The sequence below is a fragment of the Numida meleagris genome, chromosome 6 (assembly GCF_002078875.1).
Source record: "Numida meleagris isolate 19003 breed g44 Domestic line chromosome 6, NumMel1.0, whole genome shotgun sequence".
Lineage (NCBI taxonomy): Eukaryota > Metazoa > Chordata > Aves > Galliformes > Numididae > Numida > Numida meleagris.
The window spans coordinates 29,508,035-29,523,424 of NC_034414.1; the positions used below are offsets into that span (position 1 = coordinate 29,508,035).

The window sequence follows — 15,390 nt, forward strand, 5'->3', positions numbered from 1 at the left end:
CAAACACAAGTCTCTGATACTCTTCTTATCGCGAGAGTACGTATCTTCTATCTATACAGTATGAAAAAATTTACAGAGCACAACACTGATAACTCAGAGCTTATGCAGTCATTCCTTGAAAGAAATCAAACTTAATACTCAAGCACTGACCTCCACCTAAACATGACATACTAAAACAATTTGCTATTAGTGCTTCTTCCTAAGAATTCCTAATGGTATCTTTTATTTTGCTGCACATTTAAGGTGCAAGTCCAGTGTTCTGAACTGTCATACATTCAATTAAAAAATTCTATATAAAGGCATTGTCTCTTCAGAACAGACAGCAATTGTCCAAAATATGAAGCTCTAGCACTCCCCAGCAAAAATTTTCATAACGGCAGAGAAACTACTGACTAGGTACATCCTTGCAGATCAACCCTTGCAGTATTAAGTGACCTATGAGTGGGAGATAGCAAAGGGAGGCTGTACTGCCTGTGCTAAACAGCTTGGCTCAACAAACTTGGCTTAAGTCCAAAATCACAAGTATCAGAATAACATAGAGAAGTATATCTGAAAAGCACCAACCTGTCAGGTTGAACCTGTCTTTCGAACAGAAGCTGAGAAAGTAGCTGAGATGGACTCTGCTGTAACAATATGAATGGATTCCCCACCTTCACTTCTGCAGATAAGTCTTTAAAAAATAAAAATAAAATCAGGGCAATATAGAACATTTATTACAGTACACATCAGCTTAACAGAATGACCAAGTCTTGTATTAGGAACACAAGTTTTAACAGCCTGAGTCTGCAGCCTCTTTTCCTAAGTTTACCTCACTAATGTGAATGTGGACCTTTGTAAATCCAGAGTAAACTGCAAGCGATTTGTGATTACAATACCCCTCACAAACCTGGCACCACCGGCTCACATTTTATCAGATCAGTTACAAGAACTGGCAGTGTGGAGCGTCTATTTGCTTTTACATAAGAGCTGCGTTCCAACAGTTTTTCAGCTTGACTGCTTACTTGAACTAAAATACATCTTTGTAGCGAGACACAGAAATATGCAGTATTGGTTTCTGAGGACTTTGTGGATACAGATTAGTAAGTTCATGTCTTGTTCAAGTCACAGTGAGCAAAGGTGGTAGGGGGACTTACAGAAACAGAGTTGCTTTTTACAGAAGGAGAGAAACTCCAGCTAGTATTGCTGAAATACCTTCAAACTATGTTAGGAGAGTCTGATTACAGTGACTCAGCATACAACTTTACCATTCCTGTTCATCTTCTAGTACGAGAAAGTTCCCCACAAGCTCGCTCAGCCTTTAAATATCATACATTTTTTGGCTTTGGCAGTTAGTCCATACAGAGGCTACAGCTGGTATGGCAGCAGCCTCATCTGAATCAGCATGCCTGGAAACGGATCTTTACCCTCTACATTTATCCTCTTAGAAAAGTATTCTCAGAAAGCAATACTGTGGTATTTCACGTTAGTGCCGCTCGATTACAGTCAATGTTAAAAACAAAACAGTATTTGTCCCCTGTCAATGAACAATTCTGTTCTTCTGAGAGCTTTATATGCTGATGATGCAGTTCTTTTCATTTACTACTATCATCAACTGATTCTGCAAGAAAAATTCTGCCTGGTTACCTCCGTGCAGCTGTCTGCACATTCCCTTCCTATCCCCATAGGGCAGCAAGGCATTGGTTACTGCTAAGAGAGCTAAAAAGTACACAACACACTGACCCACAGGATGCAAAAATCATTCTCGCCTTGTAGGGTAACAATCTTGGTAGGGCAGGAGTCACTCATTGCATTCAAACAAAGCGGAGAATCTGTGTCAGCAGTTCACGTTACTGTTCTGATTTATCCACTGCCACCAGCTACTTTTACCTTAGCTGTAGGTGGCGTAGGGATTAAAAAATAAAAGAGTAATAATAAGTAGAAATCAAAAGCTCTACGTACAGGTTGCAAACATGTTTAGGAAAGAGACACTTTATATAATTAGCTCTTAGAGTCAGGTAAACTGCACAGCCTAGCTATTTTACCTATACTCAAGCTTTAGGCAGGAGCACCTTACCTAGCTCTGTATTCAGACTTCGTAACACAACAGCAGCCAGTGTAGTAATGTAGTCAAAGAAGACCTTCACAAAGTTTGTCTTTGTGTTGCTCTCTGGCACGGTTTGGAAATGTTGATCAAGAGTTCTTAGCAAGAGCTGCGTTTGATTCCAGACTAGGTGCTTCTCCAGTTCCACAGGCTTCAGAGAGGCCTGATCCACCAAGGCGCCAAGCAGGCTCCCTTTAGAATCTGGTTTAAGAAAAGAAACACAGATCCAAGACTAAGCAAGCACTACATGCCAAAAAGGGGTGGTTGGAGAACTGGAGAAAATACATTTTAAAAAAACAGAAAAAGAGAGAAATGGTTTAGCATTGATGAATATAGTTCATCTAAATTGGTATCCTTGCAAACGGCATCTGAGAAAAGCCTGAAATATATCTAGTTGTATCAATAATAGATAAGCTTATTCCAAAACACAGCTGTTGACCAGTCACTATGTCCCAAAAACATTTAGCCCTTAGAACTCTCCTAACATTTGCTCATCAAACATAAAATTATTGAAGTATTTTTATAAACATCTACATGCCTGTTTGAAAGTTTGGCAAATGGAAAAAAAACAACCATACAAAATAAAAGATCCTAGTAATATTAAATAAAGAGACCACCGAGAAAAGGCAGAGAAAACACAACCCTGGAAGACTTCTTCAGAAAAGGATGAGCTTTACAGAGTCCAAATAGCGAATGTGAGCACAGTGAGGTGGAGGGTGGTGTGTTTCAACAGTGGCAACAGCAGTCACCTCTGCTGGTGCAGATTTTTAGATGCGTGGCAAGGGGTTCTTGCTCACTGCCAGCAAAAATGCATACCTAATGGTAGCGACTATGTTGAAAAAGACTGTTTTGTAGCTGAGAATTTGCTCGATCAAACAGTGTTATTGTGCTCTTTGCCTCTGTTGTAGTTTCCAGGGAAATAGATAGGAGGCATTACTTTGAGAGCAACCTACCTGTTTATGCATGTGTCAAAAAGCATTGCTACCAGATTTACAGTTTTCAGGACCACAAAAATAACTCACCTACAGGATGTTCAACATCTGTCAGTGCTTTTAGGATTTGATCCAAATGTTGTGATAAGATAATCTCACTAGTAATACTTTCTTCAGTCAAGGCAGGATAGCAAGTTTGCAGAAGGTCTACAATACTGCATCGAAAATAAACGCCTATTTTCTCCTCCGAGAGCTCTACAAAGAAAAAGAAACACCAACTATAACAAATATGGAAATACTGTTGCACAGAAAAATTCCCACAGAAATAGAACTGCATCAGAATACCACTAATTTGCCAAATTCAGAGTGACTCAGCTCATTCAGAATTGAGCTTGAGTGTTTTTTGCTGGTTTTCCCCTCCTTTGTCTTTTGAAGTACTAAGGTAAGAAATGAAAATTTCTTCATTTTCCATTGCAATAAAAGGCAAGAATCTGAAATATTCAACAGAATTCCAACAGAAGGTTGTATCAGCAAAGTATACTACCTGATTTGGACTGCCCTTGTGATGCGCAGGAATAGTTGAGAATTTTACTTATTTGCTGAAGAAACGCTGGGAAACCCTTCACACTTTCAGAGCGCAGTAAAACAAAATCAGGTCGGTGACCTGGAGAAGTCATTGGACAAACAGGGCAAAATAAAAGTTAGGAATGGAAAAAAATGAGAAAATGACATCTAATTTTGTGCTGCTTATATTATTACCGGTGTTAGCACAAACACCACCTCACACAGAGGCGGTTTCTACCAAAGTCAGAAGCCTACCCCGAGTTTCAAGGCTGTTGCACAGTTTTCTTTCTGCTGTTTCCAAAAGCTGCCTGCATGTCTTCCAAAGACGGCACTGAGTACAAGCTAGGTCAAATGCTGCCATTGCTGAGGGACTGAGGTCCTCGAGGACTTCCCAGAGAGGATCAGTGTGCTCCAGCTGGATGTTGCTGATCCAGAAGTTTTCTTGAAGAGTAGGGGCAAGACTTCCAGAAGTTGCAAGCAATTTATCAGTAACATCCGAGATGGAATAAAACACCATACCTATGTAAGTCAGCAAAACACACAATCACTAATTAAACAGGATTTTTATCTCAGATCCTGGCATGGATAATTATTTTCCAATCTTTTATGGAAGTAATTCAATAGATGGCCTGCTTTAAAGAATTTTTAATATGAAATCAATAAAACCACCAAAGCATCAACGGTAGATTTCAGCACTCTGGATTTCCTTTTATGTCAAAGAAGAGATACTCACCTTTCTAAGCAATTATCCCCTCATTATGGCAGTACTCAAATTGCTTTCTTCTGTTTTCTATTTCTCCCTCTTTTTTTTTTTTTTAATTACTCAAACAAACAACCACCAAAAAAAAGCCACAAAAAAACCCCCCACGGCCTTTACCAGCTGCTGCTGCATTCCCAATAGCTTGCAATGTTGAGCGGCCACTGCCAGACCTCCTGATACCTCCAGTACCATCCGACACTTGATTCTCAATGTTGTGCTCCACTCTGGCCATTTCTCGTACTGCCTCCTGGTAGCGCTCCATGAAAACCAGCTCACCATAGCAAGGTGAAGCATCCAGATTGAACATCAAGGCCACCTTTCACGAATAACAATAAATGGTATTACAGAGTATATCAAAAGAAGTTTTCAAAGGTCAAAGAACTTCTGAATTTTCTGAAGGAGTTGAGGGAATAAAATAGAACTGGTACTTCAGCTGAAAAACATCCACTCGGCAGGCAAAAATAGTATTTATTTTCCTCCTCCAAGTTTTAAGTGCCTGGAAAACGGCCTTAAAGACATTTTCAGACTTTTATTTTTGTTTGCAAAAAGTTCAACTACTATTTGCAGTAAGACTAGAGTTGAATTAATTTTCGTAATTGCATCTTTCAGAATAATTCTCCGTGATTTCAGTTTACTACATCGGAAGGATTTCAGATTTCAGCAAGTCAGACCTCCAAACTAAACTATTTAAACAAATTCTTATTCAGCAAGGAATATCTTCTAGAGATTTCAAGACAGTAGATGAGTGTGGATGTGCAAGATCCTATTAGCAAACCAACAACAGAACGCAAACCAAGCTTGAGTTCTTCACCATCAGCAATACTGACATTCAGAGTAACAAAACAAAACAAAACAAACACTTCTTGGCCCTGTAAGTACGGATACGGTGAAGTGCCATGCTTGACATCAGACAGAACTAGTGAGCAGAGCGGCAGCTTGCTGCTAGTGCAACAACAATATCAACTGCTTCAATATAACTATCAGACATTCAGCAAGGTCCCTGCCTTTTGCAGATGATCTAATTGCCGATGCACCTCAAGATATTTTTCAGAGCATTGGCCCAAAAGTCACAGACAGAAAACTAGCCTTGAGGGACTTAAAAGAAAACCACCAACTACAGATGAGTAGTTTCAAGTCTCTCTATTTTCAGTACTCCAAGTTTTAGCCTCAAAACATACCTCCTGACAAATAAATTCATTCATCATTTTGGCTCCATTTTAGGTAAGGAATATAACTGCAGCTTAAAAGAAGCAGACAGTCATGATTTTGATTCACTGGACTAAAGCAAACCGTTCAAATGTTGCTTCCTCATCCAGCTTCACACGAACTCTTGACTTTTTCCATTTTGCTCAAACACTACGCTTGGCCAACTCTGATCAAACACTGTCATGCTTTGAGAAACCAGTCTTAGAAGAAGTATTCCTATACAACAGGATTAAAAAAAAAAGGCATTCTTATATTTGGAGTACCTTTGCTCATTTTGCTTGCATCTACTTCAGTAACGACCCTTTCACTTGGAATGCAGATGCCTCAGCCCTGTGCTTGTTAACGCAGAAGGAGCAGGAACTTCATTTGCCACTACAACCATAAATGCCAACGCCAAACTAGTCTCTAAATTGCACAAGATACACGCAACTCATTTACCTGATGGGCTTCTATGAAGTTTCCTCTCAAAACACAAGAAACTAACAGTGATTCTGGTGGGGAAAGCATCATAGGAATTAGGGGATTTTGCTGCTGTGGTCTCACTCTACTTTCCAGATCGCTTGAGCCAGACACATTACTGGTACTTCCCTCTGCAAGACAAGAGAACGAATCAGTACACCGTTATGAAAGAAAAAAAAATTCACCAGTTAGCAGCCAGCTACCAGATAACAGCACTACACATATTTAAAACAACAACTCAGGAGCAGAATCACATAGAACTTTTAAGGTAAAGAGGACAACATAAGCACCTTGTTCAAAATTCTCCTAGGATTTCACTGTTTGGTCAGAACATAGTCTCCTGCAAGCCAAAAATACTTAGAAAAATTGCTATTTTCTTATTCTAGAAGAGGAGATGCATATTATTCTAATTAGAAAAAAAGTCAGCCAAAAATGGAAATTCTGAAATTGAATAGTTCTAGTTCTGTCATGTACAGAGCAGTAGTTTGCATTAATCAGTCAGACAAGTATTTCACCATGGCACACTGACAAAACAAAGAAATACCACTTTTGTGGCTTAATACCTGAGGTACTGGCACTTAGCTCACTACTTGTACTTTCCCATGAAGGACTGGAAGTTTGCTCCTTCTCATCTAAAATAAAGCAAATCAGAACCAGCATGTGAGATGCACTTTTTCTAGACAAAGTAATTAAAATTGACTGAAGATAACAGCAGGCAACCGCAAGAGATCTTCAAAATTATTTCACAAATGAGACATCACTGACGTCCACGATAAACGTGAAAAGCTGCTGATGAAAAGTAAATGCTAGGCAAGAGATTGTAAGTTAGTGTGGCCCATTTGTGATAAATTATCAGCTATGTTTCAAAGCTGACCCCAAAACTAGGCTTACCTTTTAAGGACTAAATAGAAGATTTTCTCTTATCACCGTCAATTTAAGTCACAAAGGTACCAGTGAATTCATACCTCAAACACTAATGTGTAATAAATGAAAATATAGCAGTCATTGGATACAGTGGAGGAAAAAAAGAATTCTTATAGGAGGAAAGAAGCTGTAAGTTTCTCACCCCGCCCCAACTCAGAATACATATTAAAGAATTTACTTTCTTAGCTGAATTTAAAATAAGCTATCTTTGATTTGTGCAGGTGAGCTTTAGGGAAGCAATCTCAGTCCAAGTGGAACTAGACTAAGACACTTCAAACTAGTTAGAAAAATACATTTAGTTCTCTGTTCCTAGTTGATTAAATCTAATCGCATTCAGCTGTGAGCTCAGCACAGAGTGTTTCAGAGATGTCCTCTCCAAGTCATTTTTTCAACTCACCCGTTCTGTATCTTTGAGATCTACCTCGTTTCCTAAAGCTGGAGCACCTAACTAAAGAGCTGTATCTCCGAGAAACTGCAGGCTGATGTTCTGTAAAAGGAGACATTTAAACAAAAAGTTACCAAATGGCCAGACAGCCCACTAACACAGTTATTGTCTACCCTGAGGAATCTATCAGCACATCTACAAAGGTGGACCTATGATGGCGAATCTCCAAACAAAGGAACCACGGTTGATCTCAGCTAAAGAGCTCTTCTGTTGTACAGTTTAAAATCAGTAGCTTGAAGCAATTTTGATGTGATTCAACAATGCATCCATTTTTTCAAACACACGCATCTAATGTTGCTTGGAACGTACTGTACCTTCCATACACTCCAAATGAGTGCAACTATACAGAAAAATAGGTATAGTCCAAGCACATGAGCAGCTAGAAACAAGGCAAAAAGAATAAGAATTAAAATAGCAAGAGATAGTCAGATTTGCTATTAAGATTTGAACACAGTTGTTCCAGGGAAAGCTGCTCCCAGAAAAGCAAAGCGGTAGGATAACAAACACACCTGGATGCCCTTAACAGCTTTCACCTCTGTGGAAAAAATCTGCATATTATGCATCTTGAACTCTATGCTGGAGATACTAAGAGGATATCCTTCCCTAAGAGTGTGATAAAAGCTACCAGGCACCATGAGCTTCAGTAGCACTGTTGTGAAGCAACTGGTACCAACAGGGCTGAGGTGGTCTCATTACAATCAAACAGCTGTGATTACAGAACACAATCTTACACAAGTGAGATCAGTGCCAGACTTGTGCCTGTGCACTTCAAACAGATTTCCAAAATGTAACTGCCCTTCCCCTCTAGCAACCACACTCCTGCACTTGGAGCACTTGAGGTCCATACTGCCCAGTCTTTGCATACTCTGAGATACACAATAAGCTACACTATGATACAGGCAGAAATCTAAAGCACTGGGGGGATGGGAAGAAGAGGGGAAGAGTAAAAAATGGAAACCTGAACTTGCTGATGAAAATAGGTCATTCTCTTTAGAGAATGGTGCAGGAACCAGGTGATCTCTAACTAGGTCACTCTCAATCTCTGCCAAAACGCACTCTCCTTCACCAAGATGCTCATGGAACTTTGTCTTGAGAGCATTGCCTGTAAAGCTGTAACAGAACAGTGTTGATATATCAGAAAGTCCCAAATACAAAGCCTACCTGCATTTCTGTTGTTCATCACTACCTTATATCGCCAGTGAGCTTCAGAAAGGTATTTGGAGAACTGTAACACACGACTTCCAAAGCCATCTCTGCTTGCAGAAAGGTTCAAGCACTCAACAAGCTCCAGCTCTTCCCGAAGGACATTACTGGAGTCCCATGGGAGAGAACTCTGAATCTCTTCCAGATGGTTGAGGAGCAACGTGAGGAAGGCATCCATGGCCACGTCATCCACTAAAAATCCAGTGACACTGCTGGTGAAATGTTTCAGATCTGGGTAGCTCAGCCTAGAGGATTCACAGCTTTTGCCACACAGCTCAAAGTCAGGAAGATTTTGAGTGTCCGAGTGGACTGTCCGAGCAGCTAACGGATGTCTCCCTAATTTCTTTTCATCCTTTATTAGGTGCTGGGGACTTTCTGAAGCAGAAGACCGCCGACTGGCGCTGCCTTCTACACTCACAGCAGAACTCTTTTTGTCAAGATCATCGTCCTCTGCATAGTCCTCAGGTAGAAGATTCTCAGTGTGGAGGTCACTGTAGGAAACAAAAAGCAAGGAGAAGATGTTCTCCAGAACCTCCAGGCGCAGAGGGACAGGAACGCTTCTTAAGAACTGGTGACACTTCACAAGATACTGAGAAAAGACTGGAGAGCAATCTGTACACGTAAAAACAAAAATAAAGAACACTTACAATGTTTCCCAAGAGTTCTTTCCTCCCATGTCTGCCCTCTAAGGAAATCCCCAAGAAGGCAACTGTCCCAGTAGCTCAGGGATGATCATTTCTCCACACATCAAGTACACATACGTTTATCTTTTTAAATGTAAAATGATGATGTGCCTCTTTCCTCTCAGCAGCACCAATCATCACTCTGGGCAGCAATGTGCAAATTCAGACTACAGACACTTTAGTCATAACAAATAAAATCCCTGGTTTTGAGAAAGCGGGACTTTCTGGGAAATTGTGAGCTCTTACAAAAGCATCCCTGCCACAAACATCTTATACCTATAAAATGTATTGCAAAAAGAAAGTTAAACTAATAAACTTAAATGTTTAAGAACAAGTTAGATCCTTGTTCTTATCCATATCCATCATTACTAAAGGTAACAAGACCTCTCAGAAATGCCATCATACTTGTTTGCAAAGCATCCACAGCCCACCGAATACACACTGTTTGTACACCTACATGATAATTCAGAGCTTGGCAAATGCACAAGTACAAGCTACTGAAACTGAGAAAGCAAGACAGTCACCTGCTGGTCCTCCAGAAGCTGCGTCTTCAGAGATATCACAAAGAAGGCTGCGTATGCAATCTTTGCACTTGGAATGCTTATGGGAATTCACACAGAGAGCATAGATAGCATGCTTCATGGCACAAAATGCTCGGAAGAGCGCCAGATTGCGTTGCTGGCTGAGAGTATTAGAGAGCGGTGCTGCTGTGGAGGAAAACAGGGTTGGTGAGAGAGCAGCAGGTTAAAAAAAAAAGTGAACTGTCTTTTGCAGTTCCCACACTTTCCTGGTCTTTTTTCTCCAGTATCACCTCTTTCCCAGCTTTGCTCTACCTCGCTGTTACTTCACAGCATTTTAAAATAATATATTTCTCTGCAAGTTTGTGCCACAGGATATGGCTACAGCAGGAATGATCAAATTCTTCTCATGAAAAGTCTCGTAAGAGGTAAGTGGTTAAGCTGCACTTCTGCATTTACAACACACTATTCCAACATTTTAGAATGTTACATTCTATCACACAATAGATAAGTAGAGACACAATGCAGAAGACAGGGTAGACAGGCTATGACTGTTCTGAGATTAGAGTACCACCACTTCTACTATTTGTACTATAAATAGATACTGCCTTTCAATTCTATCCACAATGGCCGGTCACATTTGCCGCATATGAACTGCAAATGACCAAGCAAAAAGCACAGTCCCACAGTTTCTTAAGCGCAACTTAGAAGTAGCTTGAAGAAGTACTACACTCACTCCTTCCCCTTTTGCTGTTTTTGAAGGAAAGGATGTATCACTGTCACATGCCAGAGACGTGGTCCCTTTTAACTACAGCAGAATATCAGAGTTGTAAATAGCGTAGAAGTCCTATCAGCACCTCCTTCACGTAGGAAGGCAATGTACAGTCATCTATTCTGTTACACAAGCTTTTAATGAATTAGTAAATTACTAGGCAGAAATTAAAAAAAAACAAAAAACAAAAATAAATGAAAAAAATGAGCATGAAATTAGTTCTGGAATCCACTATTCTCCATTCTTATACAAGGGGTAGATTGCCCCTCTGCCTATTGTCATGCAGAGGAAACATTCACAAAGCATTTTAAACAGAGACAGGTTTGATGCACCGGTAAGGTCTCCATCCAAATGCTGGGACTGAATAGCATTACCTAGCAAGTGCTTTGGCACCGCTCTCCACAAGGCTCAAGCACAGTTTCAAAGAAAAACAACACAAGCCTGAACTCTCCCAAAAACTATGGAACAGCCAAAACAAAGCCTTGAGAGCTCACGCAGCTGAAAACTCACTATCCTCTAGCAATGCAATTCTAAGCAGCAGAAGCAGCGCAGAGAACAGTAACATCAACAGCAGACAGAAATGAGAAAACGCTTAAGCATGAATCCTTCTCAGAATTCACGCAGCCAGAGTACCAATACAATGCACCAGATCTCTACTGGTATGTAGCGCCTCAAAAGCTCTCAACACCACTGTGTTAAGAGGACCTCAGGCATGCAGAGACAGAGATCTGATAAATACAGGTCAACGACAAGCAAGATGCTAGCCAGAGTCACTGCAAGCCGTACAATGGTAATCTAATGCAAGTTTATACAGTTTTGCCTCCCACATATGCTCATAGAAAGACTCGGATGGAGAGTATCTGTGTCAGTATCTGCTTCTATACCAATCCTTTTCTTTTGCATCAGTTCTGAAGAAACAGCCTGTAACTATAAGCACTTGACTTTCCTACCCTAGAAATATTAATACCTTACTGTTGAATTCTTTAACGCATAGGGAATTATTTTTTGTTACTGAGACTGATGACACACAAACTAATAATGCACTGATCTGAAGGGTGCCTTCCAACTGGCAACTGCTATTGCTACTTCAGTTTCACTACTGCAGCTGACAGATGTGTCAGCAAGAGGAGGAAGAAAGGGAAGAGAGAAGGATGAGAGGAAAAAAAAGCCTGTTAACACTATAAAATCAGAGAAAACTTCATTACTCCAATCCTCCCTTTAAAGTTCAAAACATTATTTTAAAGGAGATTCTATTAAACTGCGTTTATACGATTATCTAAGTTTTACTGAAAATTTTAAATATTGAAATTTTGCCTTCATTAACTAGTTCCGCAAATTAAGGAGATCTGAAACAAGAAGAGAAACTACAGCTAGAGTTCATTTGCTACAGTCACACAGCTCCCAAAAGATCTGACAGGACTGCCTCCTCCTGTCTTTGAAGGATTTATGGCACAAGTCAAACAGAAAAGAATTAAAATGTTACAACTGATTAATAACCTATCATTAGCACTGACCAAAACAATTATTTTCAAAAAGCAGGACTCAGGAACCACAGCTCTATATAGAGTCTCAATCATGAAGGTTTTGTTTTCTTGTTTTTGTTTTGTTTTTAAGATCTATTCAGGACAACTGTCATGGCAATGTTAACAAGGTCAATAAATATAGGACTGGAAACTGCCATCTTAATAATTTGATACTGGATAGCAAACTGCTTCGCATTAGGCAGCTTGGAAAATCTGTTCAAGCTCCATCTCTGAGAGCTCTCCACGTAACTGAAGCTGAAATTGCACACTATAAGGCATGAAAGGTTGCAACTTTTTAGTTTCTGGTATACTTGGAAAGACTGAGCTTCTGTACCATTATTAAGAGGCTCTGTCAGAAAACAGCATTAAAAAACAGCATTCAAAACTGGACATTAGCTGCCATCAAGCAAGTGTGTAAGGATAGTCACTTCTAAGTGAACTGACAAGATCAACAATATCAGGTAGTTCCAGGCATTGAATTGGAACATGGGAAAACGAGAGAAATGAGGAAAGAGGGACATAAAGGCAATCTCAAGGTAAATAGGTAAATCTTAAGATTTTAATATTAAAGTAGATTTGGTAAGAAAACATTTTGTATCTTTTACAAGTGAAGATGTTGCAGTATGAGACACCGGCAATTTTATTTGGTTTTGTCCTTTGGTTTAAAATTGAAGTGCAGAGATAGGTGAAATTCAAAACGTGCACTGTTTAAGCTATGTTTGTTACACAACATGTAAGCAACAGTGAGCAGCAAAAGATAGTTTTAGAATTAACTCAGTTTTAAGTAACAGAGAGGAAGACCATTATACAATTTTTCCGAAACAAGAAGCAGAAAGTGCGTACACATTTCTGAGCATGTGCAAAATCCTATTATCTTGAAAAGGCTCCTTCGAGGGTGTGTCCTTGTGAGATTGAAGAGATCTCACAACTCCTTCCTGGGAGACAATTTAGTCTCCTAAAGGATTCTGAACTAATTTCCACATGATCTCTAGTTTTATTCCCTAAAGGAACCAGTCAAGACTATCTTCCTTATTTACAGAAATAGGCCAAAAGAACAGATTCTTCCCGGCAGAAATACTGAGTGGGACATATTTGGTGGACCAGGGGTTTCCCTGAGTTCTCATTATTCTACGCATTTACCCTGCAACTGTTGGTCTCTAGCAGGAACTTTCTGAAGCAGCTCAATAACATCCTCTTCATTTAGAGTCAGAAGATTAGTGAGATGATGAAGAGAGTATATCGCAGTGTGGCAATCTAGACTGTGCAAGTGTTGCAAAAGAACTTTCCTTGGGATAGTAATACTGCAAGAGAGAACAAATAAAGAGGTGATACACAGATTTAGGTCTCTCCTTCACCCATACTTAAAGATATACTTTCCCCTCTAATCTGGATTCAACAAAATTACAGCAGTTAAAAAGTTAAATAACATAGCAATGCCCGTGAAGTATTTTCAAGAGCTTGTCTTATGTAGTCACTAGGAGATAAGTAGTCAAGATTCACAGAAGAGAGCACAATTTCTATTTGTATACATAGAAGTGACTAATAGGCAAGCAGCTTTAGCAAGACAGTTTGGAAAAAGTTCTTCTACTTCACCTGTTTTGCTGTATGCACCATTCAAGAACTTCCACTTGAGCCCAGAGCCCATCACAGAAATCTTTTAGTACTGAATCATTGCACAGATCCTAAATGGAAAGATAAATCCTCTAATCAAACAGTGGAAACAAGCTCGTGTCACATATCGGGGTTCATAAGACTTCTACCCAGAAGTAACTTTCAAGCACAGGAAATCGCCAGTTTTATTACAAAGGCAGCAAAAAAGGGCTATTCTGAAGGAACACCAAAATCCATCAGCCTCTGCACAATTCACTTACAGACTGTGCAAAGCTGAATTCATTGCTTTTCAAGGTTACTTTTCAAAACCAAAACTAATGCTTCTTAAAAAACACTTTAACCTCTAGAATTAATTACATATCGCTCACTCTCCTTCCCCATGTGCTCTTCTACTGAAGATGTCTGCCTGTTAAAACCAGATTCAAGACATTAATTTTGCAGAGGCTACTGACTAGATGTTAGATTGTAACTTCCTTAAGGCAGTATCATACTAGATCTGTCCCAAAGATCCAGCAGAGCAGGGCACCCTGTTTCATCACATCTATCACTCAAGCCACTTGCCTGCAAGCAAACATCACCTGAACTGCACCTACATCCTCAGATTTAGAACTGTCAGTCTTCTTAAAAGCAGAAGTCTCCCAAACAAAGAGGATATTTCAGTCACAGATCCCGTGACTGATCACCTTATTTTGAAAAGGGGTTATGAGAAATTTCCAAGCTCCTCCATCGCAGGTTAGTTCTGACTACAATCTATCACCATCCAGCAACTATTCGCTGGATGAAATGACACTGATCAAATGTCCCCGGGCTCTTCTCAGAACTAGTCAACAACTGTTACTGTCTTTCTCTTATGTTAACAGCAAAGGGCTGAACAGCTTCAGTAAGATAAGCTTTCACAATCACCTGCACGATCATACACCCACCACAGCTGAAGAGTAACAATAAAAGTAAGCATCCAATGCCATTACCTACACACAACTGTAACATTAGTTGCCTTTTTTAAGTTCCCTTTTGAGAAAGATTAAAACGCTCACTGGAAACTCTCTATTTTACTTCTTATTTGAAGAAAATCTGCAATTCAGATTCTCACAATTTGAGGTTGTAATTTTTTCTTGCAAAACACAGAAAAGAAAAAAAAACAGAAACTGAACTAACAACCTAAGCATACAAATTGTATTCACTGCATCCAGACTAGGCCACAGCCTCTTGCTGTCGACTACCTGAGTTTTGTGAAGAGTCCATAGCAATGTTTTTGCCGATTCCAAGCTTTGACAGTGAGTCCATCCTAGCAATACCAAGAGGCGGCTGAGGGGGTTGAATTCTCTCCTCAATAAGCTGCTCAGGCCTGAGAAGTCTTCTCTTTTCAGCAAAGTTAATGCTGTCACCTAGAAAACAAAAAGGAGAAGCATTTATCTCTCCAAGATGCAAAGATTTGTAATACTTAATGGGTTATGTAAGTAAGAAGCCATTTCAACATTAGCTTCACTAAAATAGCGAAGCTCTACATCTGGAACTCTCCTGAAGTTGTATTTCACAAGCCATCAAGCCATTACTTTTCCATAAAACTGAAGAAAAAATACATCATTTCAAATATTTACGTTCTATGGATTACGTCTCTGTCAAGAGCATTATATAAGAAACCTGAATGAGCAGGTTATCTAGAAATACAACTACGTTTAACTTGAATAACTTAAATCTACATTCAAACAG

The 15,390-nt window shown here is 39.6% G+C and overlaps 1 protein-coding gene across 4 annotated transcripts in view; it reads right to left on the reverse strand.

The window, feature by feature from the left end:
* Positions 1 to 15,390, reverse strand: part of ZFYVE26 (zinc finger FYVE-type containing 26) — a 45,553-nt gene that overhangs the window by 24,841 nt on the left and 5,322 nt on the right. For 3 of the 4 annotated variants that reach the window (XM_021401502.1, XM_021401500.1, XM_021401503.1), the window contains exons 7-20: positions 14,901 to 15,065; positions 13,663 to 13,751; positions 13,210 to 13,370; positions 9,781 to 9,963; positions 8,532 to 9,185; positions 7,323 to 7,412; positions 6,565 to 6,633; positions 5,981 to 6,132; positions 4,454 to 4,652; positions 3,832 to 4,095; positions 3,557 to 3,676; positions 3,103 to 3,267; positions 2,054 to 2,281; positions 565 to 670 (exon numbers count right to left, since the gene is read on the reverse strand). In XM_021401502.1, coding sequence (XP_021257177.1) covers positions 565 to 670; positions 2,054 to 2,281; positions 3,103 to 3,267; positions 3,557 to 3,676; positions 3,832 to 4,095; positions 4,454 to 4,652; positions 5,981 to 6,132; positions 6,565 to 6,633; positions 7,323 to 7,412; positions 8,532 to 9,185; positions 9,781 to 9,963; positions 13,210 to 13,370; positions 13,663 to 13,751; positions 14,901 to 15,065 — 2,645 coding nt within the window. The remainder of the gene's footprint in view (positions 1 to 564; positions 671 to 2,053; positions 2,282 to 3,102; positions 3,268 to 3,556; positions 3,677 to 3,831; positions 4,096 to 4,453; positions 4,653 to 5,980; positions 6,133 to 6,564; positions 6,634 to 7,322; positions 7,413 to 8,531; positions 9,186 to 9,780; positions 9,964 to 13,209; positions 13,371 to 13,662; positions 13,752 to 14,900; positions 15,066 to 15,390) is intronic. The other variant, XM_021401501.1, reaches the window with a different exon arrangement.